This window comes from Nilaparvata lugens, chromosome 13, assembly GCF_014356525.2.
Source record: "Nilaparvata lugens isolate BPH chromosome 13, ASM1435652v1, whole genome shotgun sequence".
NCBI lineage: Eukaryota > Metazoa > Arthropoda > Insecta > Hemiptera > Delphacidae > Nilaparvata > Nilaparvata lugens.
In genome coordinates this window covers 30,543,391-30,567,017 of record NC_052516.1, presented here as the reverse complement: position 1 = coordinate 30,567,017, position 23,627 = coordinate 30,543,391, and the positions used below count along the sequence as shown (strand labels likewise).

The 23,627-nt window shown below is 29.9% G+C and overlaps 2 protein-coding genes across 2 annotated transcripts in view; one reads left to right on the top strand and one right to left on the bottom strand.

Annotated features, from left to right (window-relative positions):
- The window catches only part of LOC111049539 (zinc finger protein 395), a 132,892-nt gene extending 124,097 nt beyond the window's left edge, over positions 1-8,795 (top strand). Inside the window, exons 7-8 of the mRNA XM_039440419.1 lie at positions 297-603; positions 3,647-8,795. Coding sequence (XP_039296353.1) covers positions 297-603; positions 3,647-3,826 — 487 coding nt within the window. The 3' untranslated portion in view covers positions 3,827-8,795. The remainder of the gene's footprint in view (positions 1-296; positions 604-3,646) is intronic.
- Positions 8,796-14,153: 5,358 nt separating this feature from the next.
- On the bottom strand, positions 14,154-22,898 carry LOC111049533 (protein takeout-like). The gene is made up of 5 exons (XM_022335624.2): positions 22,498-22,898; positions 20,896-21,142; positions 19,620-19,753; positions 17,315-17,464; positions 14,154-16,274 (listed from the first exon to the last, which is right to left on the bottom strand). Exons 1-5 carry the CDS (start codon positions 22,589-22,591, stop codon positions 16,123-16,125), a joined length of 777 nt encoding a protein of 258 aa, XP_022191316.2. The 5' UTR covers positions 22,592-22,898; the 3' UTR covers positions 14,154-16,122.
- Between the last annotated feature and the right edge of the window lie 729 nt (positions 22,899-23,627).

The window sequence follows — 23,627 nt, the reverse complement described above, 5'->3', positions numbered from 1 at the left end:
TTTTTAAACAGATAATCACGATATCAGGTTAAAATAAAAACAAAAAAGCGAGCGTGTGTAAAAAATTTTTTTTTATTTCCTAGCAACGAATTCGAATATGATAAAACCTATTCGTGTCGTGGGGGCGTTCGGTGCTATGCGGTTGCTATTCGGAACCGAATTCAAACCATCATTTTAATCATCGTTTCACACTTATCGGAATTTGCCGAAAACGAAACGAACCGAATGTGTGTGAAACTAGCCTAACGTGAATCTAATTGGAGCATGATTTTCTAATCGTTGTCGTCGTTTTTTAGGGACAGACGCCGCGACGATGAAGGTTGCATGGACGACGACCACGAGGAGGAATTCTACTACACGGAGGTGGAGTCGGGCCTGACCTCGTCGCCACCCACCCTGTCACACCGCGACATGGCGCGACCACCCCACGAGGACCCCGAGTACCAGCGCATTCTGCACCAGCAGATGATGGTGGCGCAGTCGGCACCTCTTCAGCACCAGCTGCAACCCACCAGCAAACCCATCTCGGTGCTGGCGCCCGTCAACGGCAACCACGCCACTGCTCTGCTCAGTGCTCAGTGGTCGCAGGGTGCACCCTCACCGGTCAGTGGGCCTACCATAACCATAGGATAAACATACCAATAGGAAGGATACATTCTACCCGTTATCTATATAATAAGCAAGAGTAGGGTTGTGTTTGCTCGTTTGTTCGCATAAAACATGTCAACTTGTGGATTGCATACCAGAAAAACGGGAATGATTTAGATCTTTACATTTTTTTCAATCAATTTTTATTCCAATCAACACAATACAATATAAATAAAAGAAAAAAAAAATCACAATCAAAAATAAATTTCCAATGAAATACAAAAACAGGCTTCATGGCGGGGTTTGCTGAAAAGAAAGAAATGAGGAAAAATACCTAGCCAACTATGGTTTCCCATGTAATAGGCAGGTAGAAGGTATGAAAGTAAGGAAAAAGGGGTGAAGAGGAGAAGGAAAAGGGAAGTATTGGAGAAGATAGTAGGAAAGAAGAGAAAAAAATGTGCAAAATTTGTAAGCGAGTCCACTCTTTCAACAAATGTATCTGAAAGAAATGGCCTTGCAAACATTAATTTTGCACATATATCCTAAAAATATCTATCACGTGCACCTCGAAGCCCAAATTTCAATTTTTCTTCTAGATTTTTTCAGAATTAATGTTCAAATTTCATTCATGGGACATTAATATATATTATTATAATTGAAATGTACATACCATATGCTTATATAGAAATATAATCTAGAGAGACTACCTCTTCGAAATAGATGGTTAAAATTGGTAACTAAATTTTAATAACCAGTCCATTTTTGTCATGTTGGCATTATGTTGAGGAACGTTTCTAAACAAGATTTGATGTATGTCACTTTATTATGTTACTAGCAGGTAACCCGTGCTTCGCAAGGGTCTATTTCAAAATTGACGTAATGAAATCCAGAAGAATTGAAAATAGACCTATAAGAATTCTCGGTTGATTAAGAATTTATAAGCAGCATTTCAAATAAATCAGTCCAGTAGTTCAGACGTGATGATGCGTCAAACATAATCTTCCTATACTACTTTACACCTGTATACGTGTATAATAATATATTTTAATTCCGACCTTATGATTTGGTGATTTTTTATGAAATCGTATGTACTATTAATGAAGTTTGAACATTAATTCTGAAAAATCTAGAAGGAAAATTGAAATTTGGGCTTCCAGGTGCACGAGATTGATATTTTTAGAATCTATGTTCAAAATTTGGAGATCTAAATCATTCCCGTTTTTCCGGTATGCAATCCACAAGTTGACATGTTTTGATGCGAACAAACGAACACACGAACAAACACAACCAAGATGATTTCCAAGATGAAAAACTTATCTATACTGTAATAAAGGAAAGAACTGGCTTATACACGTACGGGATAGGAAATTCACGAATGACGCATCATCACGTCTGAATTACTTTAAATTTTGCATATCCATTTTTAATTAACCGAGGATGGTTATAGGCCTATTTTCAATTCTTCAAGATTTCATTACGTGAAGTTTTAAAATAGACCCTTGCGGAGCACGGGTTACCTGCTAGCTTTGATATAAAATTAACTAACTTATGTTTTTGAATGAAAAAGGACTAAATTTCAGAAAAAAATCATAACCTCATTTCGGACTTTAAAAATATTATCTAAATTTGGGAGAGAAATAGTACAAGGAATAGTAGAGAAATAGTATATAAGTGCTCTCCCATTCAGTGTTTTCTTGTAAAAATATAAATAATATGTAAATAAATTTAAAAAAATGTTACTCAACAACAAAATGAGTCGACATAAGAGAGAAAGAAGATAAAGTTATAACAAAAACATTAATCTACTTTCTAACAATATTCATTAAAAAATTGGTGTTTTGATCAATAAAGTTTGATGTTTTTGATATTACGACACTCCTTAATTTTGAGAAAAGTAAATATTAGAAAGATAAACTTATTTTTGCGAGGTTTTCAATTTCACCAAAAAACTGAATTTCCATTCATTCCTTTTCAGCTCTACTGGAATATTGGAGATTATATTCTCCATACAATTCTGTAATTAAATTAAAAATTTGAGAAAGTTGCTATTTTACACAATTGGACAGCGCTTCTATTTCCTCGGATGGATGGCCAAGTCTCAAATTATTCTATACAAACTATAGCAGAACTAATTTCACATTATTTGCTTCTAGGAAGTGATTGATCAGTGAATATAATGAGGAAGAGGAGATGATGAAGAAGAAGAAGAAAATTATGAGCATGAAAAAGAAAATTATAAATATGAAGAAGAGGATGAAGATGAAGACAGAAGCAAGTGGAAGAAGAAGAAGAAGAAGAAAATAAAAAAAACAAGTGAAAAAGAAGAAGAAAATGCCGAAGAAGAAGGAGAACAGTTGAGTCCCTTCACACATTTACATAATACTACTAGGAAAAGTAAGGAGAAAATGAAAGAGAAAGTAGAGGAAGAAGAATGATCCTCTTGTTTCTCTTTCATTATTTCCCCTGTATTCAATTCCAATATTTGAATTTCTCAGTAAATCGATGATCTAAAGTAACAAACTTTTCCTACATCTTGACATAAACAGTTATTTTTTTGTTAAGCCGTGTCCACACTGAACAAATGTACGACATACATGTTCGGCAAAAATGTTTGTTGAGGAGCTCAGGGACAAACATTTTAAAAAGTTTTGGCAATCATTGTTTATCAAACAAAAAATTACGTTTTTCCAAACATTTTCAGAGTTGACAGCTGTAAAACATAAAACCTGTTCTTCCCATTTTGTTTGGTGACGCGTCCACACTGGCCACGGGCAAACATTGTTTGTCAAACATAATAAAATTTGCCCAAACATTTTCAACAAACATGTTTGTCGAACATTTCTTCAGTGTGAACACGGCTTAAGGATGCAATTTACGAACAGTGTTTTGTGTTGTTTTTCAGAACTGAATTTCATTTCAATATTTGGATTTCACAGTAATCAATGATCTAAAGTTACAAATTTTCCTATAATATCCTTACAAACACTATTTCTTGAAATCTCATTATTCTTGTGTTGGGATGCAGTTTATTAACGGTGTTTTGTGTGTTTTTTTTTAGAATTCGCCTCAGAAATACATGAGGCTGTCCTCGTCAGTGCCAGCTAAGCAGCCCAACTCACCCACGCGCAAGGCACGCGGCGACACCAAGAAATGCCGAAAGGTGTACGGAATGGAGCACCGCGAACAATGGTGCACCCAATGCAAATGGAAAAAGGCCTGCACCAGATTTGGTGACTAGGGCACCAACAAATTGGTGCGTCCCAACCTCCAAGATCAAATCTATGTGAACCACTTCAAACATGTCCTGCGACATACATGACAAAACTGTAAAAGTACAATACGTATTGCGATTATTTCAAATAGTTATTATTATCATTATACATCATATATATTAATATATATTTTATTATAAACCTATATTATTATCTTAATGTATTCAAATACTGTATTATCCACATTGTTTCATATTATATAATATGGTGATTATCATACTACAATTTTAATGTAAATAATATTGATATCATTTGAACCCATGTTTTGTCAGCTGGTACTTGAATACTGTTTTATTACATGTACATACAAAATATTGTTTATCTTGTTGTAAATTTTCATTGGTATATGTGTATGTTGAGCTGTGCAGTTTTATTTGTTGAATCTGTTGAAAGTATTTGTCACCGTTAAGCCAGTTACACCACTACCTCCGTAAACACTACCTTTGTTTACGGAGGTCGTGATTACACACACATCGATTTTTGTTCGTACAATTTTTGCCGTCCTTATGAATTCTATTAGATTAAACAGATGATGGATGTCAAGCAGATAATGTTTGTCGAGTTACGTTCAATCTAATATAATTTATAAGAACGGCAAAAATCGTACGAACAAAAATTGAAGTGTGTAACTGGCCTTACAGTGAGATTTAACTTCCGACTGTCAGCAATGGTTAAATGGGGAACATTGATGTTTTCAATAAAAAACTGCTGACAGAATGAAGTGAAAAACCTCGTCTTGGATTTAAATTCGATATAAACACCATATATGATAAACAGTGCTTGAATTAGCTGTGAAGTTATTGTTTTAAAAATTCTCAATAATTTCAAGTTTCAAACTATACAAAAACTAATCAACTTTTTACTTTACAGTACTCTCATCTTTTATGCATGCAGTAGAGTTCCGATCATCCGACCGCGGGAAGGTTGGATAACAGGGAAAAGTTTTACAAAGTTGAAAGTTTTGAATTGATTTTGCTCATTTGAAGCTTTTTAATTATGCAATAACTGAATATAATGTGCTCAATTCATCACTTTGCACCTGTGATAAAGTGCTTAAATACATCTCACATCACATTGTAATGTTAAACATTGAAAATGTACCATTAATTTCAACCCGGTAAGAACCTTCTTATATGGACGGTCGGATAAAACAAACGGCTGCTTAATCGAGATTCTACTCTAGTAAGGAGTTTAATCGTTTTTGTATTATATATCAAAACAATTTGTCGATTACCAAAACTATATCCTAAATTTGTCTTAAGTAACTTCTAATGCATTTTTTCAAATTTTATTCTTACAGTATAACATGATATTCAGTAATCAAATGCTCTGTAGTTGCATAATTTATTATTTAATTTCAAAAAGAACTCCCATACATTATTCTACTGTAGGTTTTAAACGTATATCTCAATTTTCATTTCAAATTTTCCATGTGTAAATCTGTTTATTTGTTTTGTTTCACCTTTTACTTCCTATTTTAAGATAAAATCTGTAACGTATATTTTAATGCTCTGTAGTTGTGCATGCTAAACTCTTCATAATTGGTTTTAGTTTTTCATACATTGTTCTTCTAAAATAATTTTAGATTTGTAACATATATTTAATATTTGATATATTAATGACTTGAATGCTCATACCCACAAAGACAGCTGCTATAATAAGATAATTCATTTCTCTGATAACATTATTAGGTAGGAGGCTAGGATTTTCATGAGAAATCTGATTCATTCTACTATGGATCTCCATAATTATAATAAATTTCCACTTCTAATTTTGGTTAAGATCAATTTATGTTTTTAAATGGTTGTTTGGTTTGGTTTAAGAGAACTTTGAAAATCACCTTTTTATAAATTAGAATTTGATCATAATGATCGCTTCTTGGATATTTTCATGCTTATCGTATTGATATTATTACTCCCATAAGTAGTTTTGGTTGGGTTAACAAATTACTCTTTTTTGCTAGCGTTATAAAAGACATACAAATCTTAACAAATTTGAAACAAATTATCAAAATTTTTAATCGTGCTGACTTGCATTAATTTTGACAATTTTTAATTGTTGAAAAAGTGTTACTCAATGTTGAATCATTTCATGTTACACAAGTATTGAGGAAAACTGTTAATCCCCCAATCATTTTGCGAAACCAAAGAAAATAGCTCTGTGAAAACTACAAAAATTTTAGAAATACTTGAAATGGTATTGAAGTTTTAAATTTGCTAAAAAAATCAATGTATTTATCCTCATTCAATGTTCATTGGTATGTTTATCAATGTTATTGTTCTCATTAAGAAAAGTTTTGTGTCCAATCAAAGGAATTTTTACTGAAAATTTTTGAATATTGTCTCCATTAAAATGTAGATTTTACATTACAGTACTGTGTTGACAATATCTTAGTTCAATTTCCCTTTGAAAATATCAGAAAGCTAGTTTTTCTTGCAAAGACCAAAAATTTAATCTAATATGGTCTTTAATTTTGAATAATAAGTTTGAATAATCTCATCACAAGAAAAATCATTGAAGTAAATGAAAGCTGCCATTTTCTTTGTTTTTGTATATATTTCGTTTTGTAAATATAAATTATCTCTTTCGATCTAGCTTTTCAGTGAATGTGGAAAGCTTAGATATATTTGGGGGCTCTTGTTTACTTTTCGGCAAAGTAATGTATTGTTAGTGTTCTTGATCTCATTGAAAAAAAAACGAGGAAAGCCAAATGTTGCTGGTAATATTGTAGTTGGTTTTGATTTTGGAACTTGTTTCTTTTAGAAATAATTGACAGTATTGCGAGAAATTTCTGTAGGAAACTTTCAGCTAGATACTAGCAAGCAAGCTTGTACAAGCTGAATAAAATTTCTCAATGGAGAAAAATTTATTTTCCCAGAAGTTTCTCAAATCGGGTCGTATAATTTTAGAAATGAAATTTCCCTTTCATTTGTGTAGACTTTCTATGGAATTATCCGAAAGATATCTTGATGGTAGTCATAAATGAGTATGAGATTTTTCTGAACTATCTCTTGACGGTGTTGGACTCAAACTGTGGACTAAGTTATCCAAAAATACATACAACACTGCCAGAACAAATCAATCACTACAAATGTAAAATGTGATAAAATTGTTTGCAAAATATATATTATTGTTAGTCTGATGAAAATAATTTTATAGAGTATAATACATATATTGTGTAAAGTGATCCCATTTGAAAAGATGATCGTAAAATACTTCAACGCATTTTTTCTGTGTAAGCAATGAAATTAATTGAAAGCAGACTGTAAGATAACCTTTATATTCCAACGGTTTTGTTTTATTAATGCAATAATAATATTCATTAGTTGTTTTATTTCTCAAATAAACACAATATTGATCTCGCGATTAAATCTCCATATTTGGATTGATACAGTACATAAATACTCAGTTACCAGGCAAGAAGTTGGAACATATTATCAAAGCTTACAATAAGACTATAGAAATAGAAAAATGGGGAATGAAATGAATATAAAGAAACTCACAAACTTAAAATAAAATAAGTATTAATTAATTATAATATTATTATTATCTTCTCAATCTATTTTTCATTCAGTGTAATGTTATTTTGATTCTATAATACCTATGAATTAATTATTATTGTATTATTTTTCGTCTGAATTAATCTTATATGTTATTGTATTAATATTGTGTTATTTATAGTAGATATAAGTTTTCTGTTTTAGTTTATTGTCCATGTATCAATAATGTTATATTATGATTATGTAAGACTTGGTTATGGTGAATTCGATCTGGTACTGTTTGTTTTCTTATAAACAACAATATTTAATTATTTCCTTTTTCCACTTAAAGAAAATCCATATCAATTTTTTTTAAGCTGCTTCTTTTAATGAATCATATATTACGATTTATTAGTTGCTTAGCTATTCAAGTATTTCCGCATTAATTGAACACCTTTTTAGATGAATATCCTGATTCTTCAACTATTTTTATGACGTTGCAACCAATAAGTTTTGATTAAGATTCTTCAATAATATTGTAATCAATTATTCATATTTCTATACTTTATTATTATATATTTAGATCGTTTCTCATGTACTGTAGTTCCCTATGCAATCACTCTTTAGAACAAATTATTTCAATATTAGAGCGTTATTTCTTGAACATTGTCAATTTTTGTCTTTATTTTGGGGGTTTTAACTATTTTTAGATTATAATAATCTCTCTCCAACTTATGTTTTTTTTAGTATAAAACATCTATGAGTTACTAATTTCTGTTGGCATTATGTTTTGTTACGAAATTTTGTCAGGGAATTGATTAGTCATTTTAAGTAGATAACTGGAATTATCTAAAAATGGCTTTGTATAGTTTGCCTAAACAAAATGTATGTTTCTCCAAAGCATTTTTGTAAACTCACAATAACTTGTTTGTAATTTTACATTTATTTTTTGTAATGTTACACTCACATAGACTAAATTTGAATGTGAATAGTTCATATTGGTCTATCTATGGTGGGTATGTTACCTGTGACTTGACTTGAACATTATTATTTTGGATCAGCAAGAAAGTATCAAGTTCACTTGCATTCCAAAATTTTTAAAACAAAACTATAATATCAGTGAAATAAGTTTCTCTGTATCGATTGAGATTACTTTCTGCTATAATCTCATTATTAGAAACCCACCATTTAAACTTATGGTTTTTTACTGCCGAATAATACATTTCTAATTAAATGTTCAATTTTTAAGAGAAACATTTTTGTCCAGATAGAGAAACTTATCCTTTTTAATTTATTCTAGAGTATTTCAAAAAGCTAGGAACGTTTCCTAGACATCATTCTGGAAAATTCAATATAATTTGGAATCTTTTTCAATTATACAGTTTCAAAGTATATGATTGTATTTTTGTTGTATAAAATATTGAATTAGTTCAGAATAAAACATATATTTTTGTTATTTTTGTGTTCGTTCATTTCAGTTTCATCATCCAATTTATTATTTTCATTTTGTTTATTTGTGTTGAATTATGAATTTGTTCGATTGAGAATTGGGAACACTATAAATTCAAAGAAAACATTGATCAACTAAATTTAAGAAGAGAAGAACTTTAGTGCTAGCTAGCGCCTGTTTTTTTTCCAATATCGTAATGTGTTTTAACGAATAGATATGAATATGAATAGTTTGCAAAGTACTTGTACTACTGCTCTGATATCTCAATATTCACGAATTATATTTCTTGTCCTGTTGTATGTCTTCCGAACCACCCATAAGCGGTATTGAGAATACAATTTTGATGGGTGACAAGTCAATTTTGATATTTGATATTCTCAACATAAAGTTAATTTTCAACCTATGATTAACATGGGATATCTTCTGGCTTGAGAATTAAGGTACGGTATCATACTTTATCTCGTTTTACTCTATTTATCTGCTTCCCAGAGAATGTTTGCCCTGCTAGGCACTAAAGTAATCTCATTGGTTATAACGGTACTGTAGTGTCCACACATCGAATGTAAATATCATGTGAACACTCCTATAAAAGCGTATGGCATTATTTTTCTACCCATCAGGAATTTATTGGAAAGCAGGTCTGAAGTTTCCTAAGGGTTTAATCTCCATGATATTGACTAAAAATGGAATCTCAATAATTACTATTTAATAATTATTTGTTTAATCGTTTGAAAATCATACATATAAAGGCACACAGAAAATTCATGAAGAACCTTATTTACAATCAAGACTCTTCTCTTGGAGATGATCTTCACCCGAGTCATAGACTTGTGCCTGTGCTTGGCAAGGGTAATTCAATTTATTAGAATTTTAGGTGGACTCCGAATCATCGAGAAGTAATTGTACAGAAATATTAAACTATATCGTCACAAGCAGTCAATATTGGGGCTAATGTTGTAAATGTTTTATTAAACTGTGATTCACTCTCAAGCAAACAGCGACTAAGTCGCTAAGAAATCAAAAGAATTTTTATTTTAAATTGAAACCTTCTAAGTTGAATCTTTTTTTTAATGTTTAAAATGTTTTAATGTTGAAGTTTAGAAAAATGCAAGCATCATTGGACTACGTAAATGATTTGAATTCTATATTTGTTTAAGTTTACTATTATAAATATAAACTTAGTTGTACCGTTCGGTATAGATAAATTAGTAGTGATCACAAACAATCTCCCCTCCCCACCTCACTATCCCAATGGCGTAATTTCCCTGGATTAATTATGATTTATGATTATAGTTCATTCAAACTTTCTTTTACATAATTTTTTTTTCAGAAACAATCTCAATATTATATTTGAGAAGTTTTCAAGATATCCTTCAATGGCCAAAATTCAAGTTTTAGTTTAATCAACCAACTACAGAGCATTTGATTTCAAAAAATATTTCTCATTTTCAAAAATGTTGAAAATTTTTTTCATTAATCTTAGATTTTTGTAAAATTAGTAGAATTGATGGTGATGTTGTGAAATCTCTCCATAATAAGAAAACAAAGATATTGTCAAATTTCACTAAAAATTTATTAACTTTAAAACAACATTAGAATTTCCTTGCATTTTTGTGATTATTCGTCATTGTAGATAAGATAGGATAAGATACTATTTTCTAGAATGTAGAATAGATTATGTATTGTTATTTTAAAAATAATCTCTTGAAATACAAATTATAGGTACTTGAAAAATACAGTGTGAATCTGTTTTTTCTTGTTTTCATTATTGGAGTGGACAGGAATATTAAATTTAATGAATTATAAACAAATAAATCATGGAAATGATACAGTACAACTATTAATGGATAAAAATGTTCAAAATTTGAACAATATGTTCAATGGAAAATAACAGGATTCAACATATAAATCACAAATTCTATAATCAATTATTATGTTGATAAGGAGTTTGAAAACTAAGTAGCAAGAAGGCTTCCTGAAATATTACAACAAATATTATATTTTGAAAATTTCATTTGCTAAATAAGAGAAAATCTCTCAATATCAAATTAAGTTATTCAAGTTTCATCATGAGTAATAATATTATTCATATTAAAGTGAAATCCATTTCAAATTGAGCATAGATAACAAATGAAATTGAAACTAAATAAGTTGAAAAACTGAAATAAATAAGAAACTGACTGCCCGGTGCAAGGAAGTCAAATAATTTTCAATTTTTGTATGATCACAATGAACCAATATCAAATTATTAATGCAGTATTTATAAATATAGGTTCAACCAAGCTAAATATAACAAAGATAAACTCTGTCATTCTAGAAATGGCAAAATCAATAAAAATGTCAAATAGCACAAACATATGAATCATTTTTTAATGTTGGATACATGAAATTAGAAGTTATATATGTTCACAAGTTAGATCTTCCTCTCAAATAATAATTCAATATAATATATGAATATAGTATGTTGGAAACAATAAAATATTATCAGTAAGAGCTCCAATATTTTCACTTCTCAATGTCAAGCATTCTTGAATTTTATGAAAATTTGCTTGATGTCTATCCAAATTAAATTATAGCAGATAGCCTAATCTCATTTGTGAGTGTTTCAATAATTACTATAATAACGTTAAGAATATTCTAGAACTATGCTGTATGTGTTAGATATATAGGGTAACTCTAAAAATACAAAACCTAGAATTGATGCTTTTTTAACACTATTCCCAAGCTCTATCTCTATATCTATATTTGAAAAAGTGAACGTGTGATAGATTTGTAAAATATACTTTATAACATATATATGGATAGAATATATATTTAAAGTATGCCATTGACATATGAATGTTGAGCCTGTTATATGAATATTGAGAATAATGTAAGAGAGGTATATCAAAGATTCATGTATGTATTAGAGAGGGTAATATAAGCGCTGTATATGAATATTAACTTATATAAAAAATACTGATTTTCAGTGTTGTGAGAAGATATAGTACAACTATTACGGAACAGGATGTGATTTGTTATTTATTTGGGAAATGGAATGATCATAACCAATGATTTCTATATTATAACTAATCTATTATAAACTATTTATTTTTAGCAGTTTTTGAAAAATATTTGTAGCTGTCAGGTCCTCCTCTTCTCTACAACTCTACTCACTGCTAATTCAATTGAACTGTGCATTTCGAAAGAACTGTGTTTTTTTCTCTTATGATATTCCTGTCAACATTTATTAGCAATGACATCAATGCTTCCCTATCTTCCAATTTTGACAGTCTTAAGTAAATCTTAGTATCTTACTATATGAGGCCCGGTTGCACAAAAGCCGGTTAAATTTTAACCGTGATTAATTCCACGAGAACCAATCAGAGAAGGTCTTTTTGATAAGCCGTCTTATGAGGTTCTCTTATTGGTTCTCGTGAAATTAATCACAATTAAAATTTAACCGGCACTGAGACTTACTTGTGATGTGGTGTATCTTGCACTATCTACATCTATGTCATCCACATCTTCTTACAATAAATATAGTATTTGTATTATCACAAATCGATGAAAACAAAAGAATCATTCGAAATATTCGACATTCCCTATGCAACTTCAGAAATTTTAGCATTATCTTTGGAAACTCATTTCCGAATTAGATTGAAATTTTCCCTCATATCTTCCATGAGCTACCAAATAAAATAAGTTCGCTTCAAATTCATTGTATTTGCCATCTAAAATACAAATTGTAACTTGCATGAAGTAGGACATGAAAATATTTTAATTTAGAAAGGGAAAAAGTTGGACCAAATCTAATTTTTAGAAAAAAAAGGAGATATCATTCAATTCAATTTCATGAACCTCTAAAATATTATTAAAAAAAAACTCTAGAAATCATTTGTTATTGATCATTTCCATTATTATGAGTTTATGGATAAATTGTATCGCATAAATGTTAAGAGGCAATCATTGTCAAACTATAGTGTTCAATATGAATGAAAGCAATAATTTTAATATAAATATTATTCACCAAGCAAGTGTTATAAGTAACAGTGCATACTTATTTGGAAGGATATTGAACTTTACGGGAGTTGATAATTAAAGAAGGGAAAGGATTATCAAGTAATAAGTTTCAGACCCCATTAAAATGGTAGGCTAAATTTTCTGGTTAAATCTCTGAAAAGTGTAAGAAATTAGATTTCATGCTATTGAAAGATATCATTCCAGAGATGAGAGATCATTACTGTATTCGCGAGTAGAAATCAAGGGGTTGAGGGGGGTTCAAAAACGAAATGGTGTTTCTTAGTTTATCTTTGACAAAAAAAAAACTATTCAAATCCATCTTCCTGAAAAACTTCACTATAGAAGTAGAACTTTCTACATCTCTGTGTGAACTATTCTTTTTTGAGAACCACTTTCCATTTTGAGAATTATACCTAAATGAGTCTAAAACTTATTTCTTGTATAAACTATAAAACATTATAATATATTGGAAAATTGGGAATTAAGAATGTAGGCTACTACTCATTCAATAAATTATAACGTTGATGAAATTTTGACTAAATCACTTGTCTCTGGTGAATGAAAGGAACGTTTTTCACTTAAATAAATTATTTTAAAAAAGAATATGATAGTACTGTATTGAAATAATGAGCTGGAGCCTGGAGAGTATTCAATGTTGATGGTCAAGGGAGTGATTGAGGCTTGAAATATATTTAAAATATTGATTATTGATCAACATGTTGATAGTTGAAATCAATAATCAATTCCAGCCTCTGATAATGATATAAGAATGTACTAAACACTGTTTATTGAGAAAATAAACAATACATTTACTGAATAATTTATAGAGAACGAGACTCCAAAAATTGATATTCATTGTGAATATCAGAAGCATGTCGACTGATTTTACTATTGTATGTTCTCATTCATATCATGATGCTTGTATGAGCTAAAAAAAATTGAAAATGAGGTAATAATTGAAGTCTTCTCCCCTATAATGTTCAAATACCACTTTCCTAGTAATGCCTTAGAGGCATTAGTATAACTTGGAATTATTTTATGACAATAAAATAATAAATATTCCTTCCATAATGTAAGATTTTCATTATTAACTGATCGGTCTATGATACTGTTGAATTCACTTTGAATACCTTGAATCTTCACTAAGATACCGTACTGTTTGTATGAGTACGGTACCAAAAAATAATTGAATGCCAACCTGTATATTTGTCTTTGGCAGATACTATCTATATTTACTCTAGAAAAAAATTCGATCTAAACCTAAATATTTCCTCAAATTCAAAATTACGATAAATCTCTCATTTTTCTTGGATAATCAAGCTAAATCGAAAACTATCGATTTAATATAATTTTTTTTTCAAAAAATGAAAGCTATAAAGCTTTATTTCTGAAACAATCACATAATTGTTTTATGAAGTGGGGAGGAGATGGAGATTAGTTCTTACAACTAAATAACCAAAAATATGCCTAATACAAACTATAGACCTTCCAAAATAATTCAAAAAGCAATCCATTAACATCATTATAGTTATGACCTTGAATTTATTTATTGTATGTGCGTAATGAGGGCACAAAAGATAAATAAATGAATAATCATTATCAGTGTTTGAAGCAATTACTTTTATATCCTATTCGAATTTTAAAATAATATTATTATAAAGTATTTTGTTAATATACTATATTGAATCGTGTATGCTATTATGAATATATATGAGAAAACTAAATGTCTGAAATAATTGAACTTTCTTGAGATTTACAAATTCTACTTTTTATATAGTTTATAGTAAGAATATATCGAATAGCTTAGCTTGGTGTTGAAGTAAATTATATTATAGAATAGTGTTTAAAAGTTAAGAGGTATGAATGACTATATGCATATGATATTGAAGAGTATTATGCCTACTTATATAATATGTGGATTTTTTTATTATTTTAGATTCTATTCAAGTCCAATTTTCAAAAAAAAACTTTTATAATAAGAACTCGTGTTAATATACTTATAAATAAGAAACAGAAGCTATGCTTGATTTATCTCCTAAGGTTCAGAGAGGATCAATATTATACAGTATTATGTTGATAGTTAGTTTAAGCCGGAATAAATTAACAAATTGAGTTAATTTTTACAGTTGATTTTTGAATACTGTAACGACATTTAGAGTTACCATTGATATTATCATTTAAGGGACCTGAGAAATCTATCTTGAAATCCTATCTTCTGCAATATATAAGTTGAATAATCATGCATTTCAACAAACTATCGAATACTGAATAAGGCGCATTTCATACAAAATTAATATTGAATACGTATTCTGCATAACTGTACCTCATACTTGATATTTTATTTAATTCCAGTGGTTTTTAAAAGTAGAAATTGCAATAACTTAGCAGCAGTACGATCAAATCACAACACATTATTTAAGATTTTTATAGTTGTTCGATTTATTTTCCATTAGAAATTTTATAACAATTACAGCAACGCTAATATTTTTATTGTCAGCTCATGTTATCACAAAAATCTTATTTTTGAGCAACAAAAGAAATCGATACAAACGAGCTGGATAATATTATTTTTTTAAGAAAAAATATTATTGTGAAAATGTCAAAAAACATAAGTTTCGGTTTTTTATTTCCTGTAGAACGTATATTTATATCTCATTCTTCAAAACAAGTTAAAAGAGTTATAAGATAATAAATATATATACATTTTCTGGGCAATATATGTTGTTGTTATTTCTTCCTTAATTCTTTTCGTTATTAGTAGGGTAGCTTCACCCTGTCTGCTGTTTATATTGATAGAAAAATAATTTAAAAAAAAATGAATTAGTGGTAGCACTCCAATATTATTTTTCGTCCACTTATTGTAAATGGAAACTTCAAAGTTAAAAACTATTGAATATCGTTTCAATTGAAGTTTTAATTTAAATTAAAAAGTTGTACTTATAAGAAGAGTGAAGATACATTCATGTGGGATGTCCACATTGAGATATTGGAGCAAAAATTTATGGAAAGAGGAAATATTTTAATTTGTAGAACAAGAAAAATTTTAGCAGTTCTTTATTAAAATTATAAATACATGAATACAGGGATCGATCAATAAAATAATATATACCTACATTACATACAATCTTCTCTCATACGAATAAATAAATAAATAGATTGGTACACTTCTTTATTATCCACTATAGTAGAATATCCTTGAGGCTCTTTTATTATGTGAGATCTTGAGGTCTCAACAGACAGAAACCTCTGGAGAGAAGGAAAAAAGGGTTTTCTAGTAACACATCTACAGTTATAACATCAATAATTATTATGGTTGAGGTAACATGAATAATTATGTTGTAAGAAGTTGATCAATACTAAAGTTATCGAAAATCGGTGAAATGAACGATTTGACAAGCGAGGCAACTGAATCTTCAATAACTGGTTTGATTTCATCAATGATCTCTTTCCAATTCTTGTTGATGAAAACATTTGTAGCGTCTCCTGTAAAATGGAAACAGAAGTAAAATTTTAAAACTCATTCTCAAATCAAATAAGATTATATTCCTCTATACCTCTATACCTCACATATTTGAGGATGATTGTTACCGTAAATCTGGAAAAAAGTATTTTATCACAATTGAATAATTACAATAGCCTACCCCATTTTCTTCCATCATCAAAATTTATTCGCAAAAAACTCATCTGAATATGGATATATTAGGTGAAAGTTGTACAGTATCTACCGTACAACTTTTTTCTGTTAGATAAATATTGCTGTAGCCTACAGAATATTTTTCCATATCGTAATATACATAAATTGATAGACTACATAAGGATTAAAAATCAAAGTCTACTCTTTATTAACATATTACGTTTTTTATTATTCACTTGAAATATCACATTGAAATGTCACTTTGTAAGTGAATTCACTTGAAAATGGCTCTAAAGCCAAAACATGTCATGAAAAATATATGTTGAAAAAGTACTTTCCCAAGCAGCAAGGAAATGATTTGAAAGTGCTTGAAACTGATTGTCAGTGATTTCAAATTTGTCACCTCTTTTTAGGGCAAGTTAAATCATTTTAAAGTACTTTCCAATTACTTTTAATTCTCCATGAAATGTCATTGAATACCAATGATTGAAAATGATTTATAAATTACCTCAAATGATTCAGTAAAGTACTTTAAAGTACTTTTCAATCATTTAAAGGCCAATGATTGGAAATGATTGATAAATTACTTAAAATTGATTTCCAATTCTTATGTTAATACAAGTAGCAAGAAAGTGAACAATCATGGACCATTGTTGAGGTTTGTTTTCCTCGCAGGTAGTACCTATAGTACAAAATTGTCGCAGAGGAATTGAGATTAATAAATAAATCAATCCATCCATCAATCAATCAATCAATCAATCAATCAACAATTATCATCTATTTCACACATATCAATAACATTAATCGAAAGTAAGTTTGTAAAAAGCAATTCAGTTATTGAAAAAATTAGGCTATAAAAATATCGTATACGGTATAATTATTGTCTTACCCAATTCTTTATTCCCATTGAAAAGATTGCCGAAATAAAGTTGAGCTCCTCCAATTGAAAGAGTCACATTACTCTCCTGTACATTGAAATGCTGTTTCTTCATTTTCTGAAGGTACCTGCCATTCATTACAATGTCAGCGTCTACATTAGCTGCAAAACAGAGAATCATTTCATTATTTCAATTAAAATCCAAATTTATTAGCCAAGAGAATGTCAGACAAAATTAATTGAAATTTATCATTGATGACCAAGGGAAAATGCAATCAGGTACAAGTATTTATTTTTCTCTTTAGGGCTACTTTTAATATAAATAAAAATATCATAGTATTAAAATATTAATATATTATAAAAATATGTTTCTGTCGGGATTGAGGATGTGCAATACCAGCACGAAACGGTCGTCGCCACACCAAAGAATGTGAGTGTTTTTTCACTTTAAAGTTATATTTAAATACAATAGTTATAAAAATATTAATCTCAGTAGGTACCCTTTTAAAATGAATCAAAAGGGTAGTGAGATTTATATTTATAGGTACAAATACTATAATAAAAACTAAAATTATTTTGATTACAAATTACTTATCTAGTGAGCGTCACGCACTCATGAACTGGAGAACTACTTGAAAATAGTTCTCAATAAATAAATAAAATGCCACTGATTTTCTGGCAGTTGTTATATTGTATTGCCGCCAGTCAGGTTCTCAATTGGCATTAATAAATTATTGGAATCTATTTACAAAAAATATTCCGTGATTAACTTCAACAGGATTTTTCCACTCATAATTTAAACTATCTATATAATTATTATGATATATAAAAGTAAATTCGTATGGCTTTTGTTGGTGGGGAGTCCCTTGCGGGAAGGTCCCACCGCCTAAATATATAATTTAAGCCGTCAATGGGCGCCTTACGACTGTCATATTTCAGCCGGGACCGACAATTTAACGTGCCCATCCGATAACACGGAAGTGATCTGGTTAAAAAACTTTTGGCTATGAGAGGGTTTGAACCCGGGATCTCTATGCTGCTAAGCAAGCACTCTATCCACTAGACCACGCGGATCACTCCATTATTATATTAATATAGTTTTATAATACTAATTTGAATACGTAACACGATACAAATAGGTGACTGTGTCACTGTGTCACCTTTGTCAACGGTTGTTGTAGTTATGATATAAAGTGATATTGAGCACATCGTATCCTTCCTTGCCTTACGAAGGATGAAGGAAAAATGTTAAGGCAAACGCACCAAGCATGTGACAGACACAAACGGATAAATAATAAAACGTCTGCATGCAGACATACGGACGTCTTTGAAGCTTACGTTGATTCGAGCACCTGGGGAGGGATTTTTTCCGTCCGCCTGCATTCGTCATACCTGCTAACCTGCACTATAGTTATTTGTGCAACTAGTGCGCAAAGTGACAGTTTGCTGCACCGAAAGAAACGTTTACGCCCGAGCCGTAGGCGAGGGCGGAATGGTTTCTTGAGTGCAGCAGAGGAACTTTGCGCACGTATTTCACATTAAGTTTTTCCTACAGTTACCATTGAATATGAGAAGTGGGTAATTATGGGTAAAATTGCCTGAAATGCATCAAATGTTTTTCTGTGTAATTTTATTATTGATAAAAACCTTAATTTATTGTCAAATTGAATAAAAATGTTGTCCTTGGTTATAATATCTAATACTAATAATTAGCGCGTTGTGCTTAGTTGCACCTCTGCTTACTATAGCAGCCACAGCAGTCACTGTTACCAACTTCATTTTGATTTTGCTGCACTGTTGCTCCATATAACCTACTAAGTATTTTGCGTTGCCATGTTGCAAATCTGGAGTGCAACGGAAAAATTTTTCCCGCACTAGAGCGGAAAAGTGATTCTTTGCGTTCTGTAATCAGTGCAGCAATGGCCACTTTTCAACGTAACTGTAGGAAAAATATTTTGCTGAGTGCATTTGCCTTCCGTCATTCTTATTGTCCAACAAACTTGATCTGATCTGTTTGATAATTCAAAGTATAATGTTCAAATGATTATGTATAATAGACATGTGTTGATTGATGGAATCATTCCAGAGTTATTATCGTCGAACATAGACACAAGTGAACAAACGGACAACGAATCGAGCTTCAAGTCAAAAATAGGAACTCGCTTCGTAGTAAGTAAAGTATTGTAATGTTGTATGTTTTACTCACTTAGGTTACAGTTGGCCTTTCCTTCTCCTCTAATTGGTACAAAGAAAGTCAAAACTAGGAACTTACTACATACTTTCATGATTGTATTTTGATGTTGTATTTTTTACTCACTTAGGTTACAGTTGGCCTTTCCTTCACCTCTGATTGGCACAATAAGAACTTGTCCATCAATCACATAATTGGCGACAATTCTCAGTTTTGGAAACACAATCCGAGTTCGTAGGGATGGTTTCTTCAGATCGACACTGTAAATTGATGCAAAACACATTTAAGATGAAATTATTGATAAAGATTATTATTTCTTTTATTGTCATTGCCGCCTCCTCCACGATATAAATGTATTATTACTTGTGTAAAACAATTTTTCCCTTTTCATTTTTTATTTCATTCCTTTCTGAAAGTTTTTCGTTATTTTCCCTTTTTTTATTAATTTTCTATCAAAATCTGACGATGTATATTTTTCATTTTACTTTTGCCCTTTGTATTTGTTTTCTTTCATCTTATACTTAAAATCTTTGAAGTGTGATATTTATTTTGTCTAAGTTTATTTAACTTTTGTAACTCGTTTTTTTGTAACTAGGCACCCGCTAAAAACCTTCGTTTTTGGCAAGACCCTCAATTGATTGAATTGCGAATAAAAATTTTGAAAAAAATATTTATCAAGGTATTTGACCGTTTGAAAAAATTTTGCCAGAAAAATAGCAATGAACCTCATTTTAACGTTTCGAGGAACATGTTTTTGTGGAAACACAGAATAACCTCTAAGTAGATGTTTCATACAAACAAAGTTTTCAATATTTTGTATTTATCTTTAGTTTTTTCGTTTTTCATTATCAAGTAATAATCAATTTTATCTGTCATAAAATTACAAATCAAGTAGACAAAATGCATTAAAGTTACATTATTAGGTGCCTTTTTTATATTTATTTTTATTATCATTTTCTCATGTATTGTTGATTTTACATTGTATGGTACCACTTCATGTACGTTATGAGGACAATAATAGGATTAAAATCCCAATGCCCTAAAGTATAATATGTATCTCTGAAAAATAATCATCTTTGTAAATTGTATCATTTTAAATACCGTAGGTATGTTATTTTATGCGGGCGATAATGGGATTAATTATTCCTGGTGCCTTAAAATATACGTAATATAAAAATTATATTTCCAATATTTATAAAATATAATTATAATACTCTTTGAAATTGATGAAATAATAGAATAAGAATACAAATTATAAATACCTACTATAGTTTCGGTGATCTATTTTATAAATACAAGAAAGTAGCCCTGAATTCATACATTTTAAGAAGATATGGAACTTTCCAATATTTTATACACAGATATAAAATGCGGTAAATCGTTTTGAAAAATAATAATATACCTGATTTGTTTGAGGAGGGATTTGTGAGCTCCATAAGCGTAAAGATCGGTGAAGGTAGCGGTGAATCGGACGGCCTTGCCGGGAGACTGCTCACTGAGGGTGACCAGTGGCAGGAAGAGTGGGTCGTAGGGCGGAAGCTGGAGATCGGGGATTCCTGTCTTTAGATGCGGACGCAGCTTTTCCACAGTTCTCTGCAGACAGGATCCAAGCTGGACGTCGTTCCTTTTGCAGGGCATTATGAAGGATGCTGCCCGAATAAAAACGTAAAGTTAATCATTTGATTCCAGAATTTTGTAATTAATTATTGTCAAATGAACGAACGAATGAATGAATGGATAAATCAATGTTTGATTCTATTCATATAATACCGGTAGATCAGAAAGTTATGTAGATTGAATGAAAAGTGGAATTCTATGACGTGTAGAATCACAGCAAGTGAAACATAAACTGTAGCAAACGGAAAATTATGACCAATAAATGAATAGTGAATAAATGGATGAATTAATTAATTACTGTAAGGATGAATCAAAACATGAATCTATTTGAATATAGATCGGAATGTTATGTTGAATGGATGAAAAAAGGAATTTGATGACGTGGAGAATCAATACCGTACATTAAATTGCAACAAACGAAAAGTTATGTAGCAAACAAAAGAGAAATCACTATATATGTATTAATGTTGGAAGTTTTGCATGTGATATGAATGGGGAAGAGTTGTAATATTTTGAAATATGGTAATAATCTATAATACAAAGTGAAGAATGAAGTATATAGTTGCAAACAAAAAGATAAAATATTCGATTATGTTGAAAGTTCTCTAAGTGATATGAAGGAGGGTTGAAATTGAAAATTGTTCAAAAAAAGTTACTATAATAAAGTTAATATTGTAAGAATGAAGTTATTATATTGATGATGTAAGATAAGTGAAGAATAAATAAAGTTGAAGGTTTTTTGCATACAAAAGTTATTCAATGAATTTTAATAGTGGAAGAATCAATTAATTGATTGCAATTCAATATAATTAAACAATACGAATATGCTTTTTTGGATATTCTATCATTTATTATTGTTGAAATGAGCTACGGTAATGTGAATATATCCTGATAAAGAAATTGTCTATACATAATAAGGTATGCAATAAGAGGACTCATTATTAGGATGAATTTTTGTTTTATAGTATTGTTAAGACCCACTATTTTGTTTTTATATTAGTCTATCATTCTTTTACTTGTACTACTAGCGCCACTAAGAAGCTGTAGCATATTTTTTTCAATTTTAATTCACAATACAATACAAGACGCAAGATACATTTGCATAGACAACATATCTAAAAACAAATTTGTGAATATTTATTATTACATGAATCACTGACTTTTTAATACTCTTAAAAATTGATAAAAATGTCAACAGAGTTTTCATTTTAAATCATTATTGGAATATACTAACTTCCATCACGTTAGTTGGAAAAATCCCTTTGTAGTCAAATTAATGAAATATTTCAATGAAATTATGAGAAATAAAATAAAATTAAGATTAAATATAAATAATTAATGTATAATAGACAAAATAATGAATACTACAGTAAAATAAATTACTCACGAAGTGTTTTTGCATTAGCCAAGTCCATCTGGAAGATTAGCAGCACACAAAACTGTAGCAGGAGAATTGAAAAGTGAATCTTTAAATCAGCCATCTCTCAATCTCAATTTTTTTAAAAAATTGTTAAAAATGTTTAATTTTTTATAAATTTAAAATTTACAAATCTCTGTTATAATAAACTTTACTAGTTAAAACTATAGAAACGATTCTATCAAAGAACTTCAAATAAGGATGCTAAATTTCTAAACTATAAGTTTTTAAACCGATAGAAAACGAGTGAATAATTTTCAAAAATGCAATCAAACCAACAACAAACTTGCACTGTAGGGATAATGAAATAGAACTAAATAGTTTGAACTCTGTTGATTTCTTTATATATATGACAGACAATGACAAGTTCCAATCAATTTTTATCGACAATCAAGCGTTGAGGAAATCAAAAGATTTAACAAAGCAAGGAAATGAGTAGGAAAGTAAATAGTGTCTTGGAAGAACTTTACTGAAAAGGAACTAGTTTGCTATTCTCAGCGCGTTTCTTCTTTTTCTGTGTACTAGAACTTACTGTTATAAAGTACCTACTTACTATAGTTATGTTCTTAGTCCTTCTATGTTTATAGTTATTTACTTGCTATGGGTAGCGTCTAAAACTAATTATAATACTGGTTTTCAAGACTCAATGTAGCTCATGTAGTGGTGTATAGCATGTGCATCTTCCTATAGAAAAAGTATTGCTTCGTTGATGAAATCTTTGCAATAAATCAATAATTCAAAAATAAAGAACTTGGAGAATGAGCAGTCTTAAATTATGGTGTATTATCTATTTGAACATAACTCAATTTTTATTTTATCAATAATGAAAATCAGAGCAATTGTTCGAAATGCAATGACTCAATGAGGACACGTCTACATAAAAAGACGAATGACTAATATTATGAGTTTTATTAGTATTATTAGCGTAGCGTATGGCATATATACAGGCGCAAACAAATACATAGGTAGTCAAAGTAAAATCTGGTCATGAGACCGTTGTCAGGTTGATACAATAATGTAAATACATTAAATTCTGATATCGAGATTGTCAATGTGGTCTAGTGATTGTGGAGAAGCCGAAATAAAATCATTTAAATCGC

Excerpts from the sequence above, each read along its gene's own strand:
- LOC111049533 (XM_022335624.2), bottom strand. The coding sequence starts at position 22,591 with ATGGCTGATTTAAAGATTCACTTTTCAATTCTCCTGCTACAGTTTTGT. Across the intron at positions 21,143-22,497 it reads GGCTAATGCAAAAACACTTC|CATCCTTCATAATGCCCTGC; the intron begins GTGAGTAATTTA and ends TTATTCGGGCAG. Across the intron at positions 19,754-20,895 it reads TCCCTCCTCAAACAAATCAG|TGTCGATCTGAAGAAACCAT; the intron begins GTATATTATTAT and ends ATCAATTTACAG.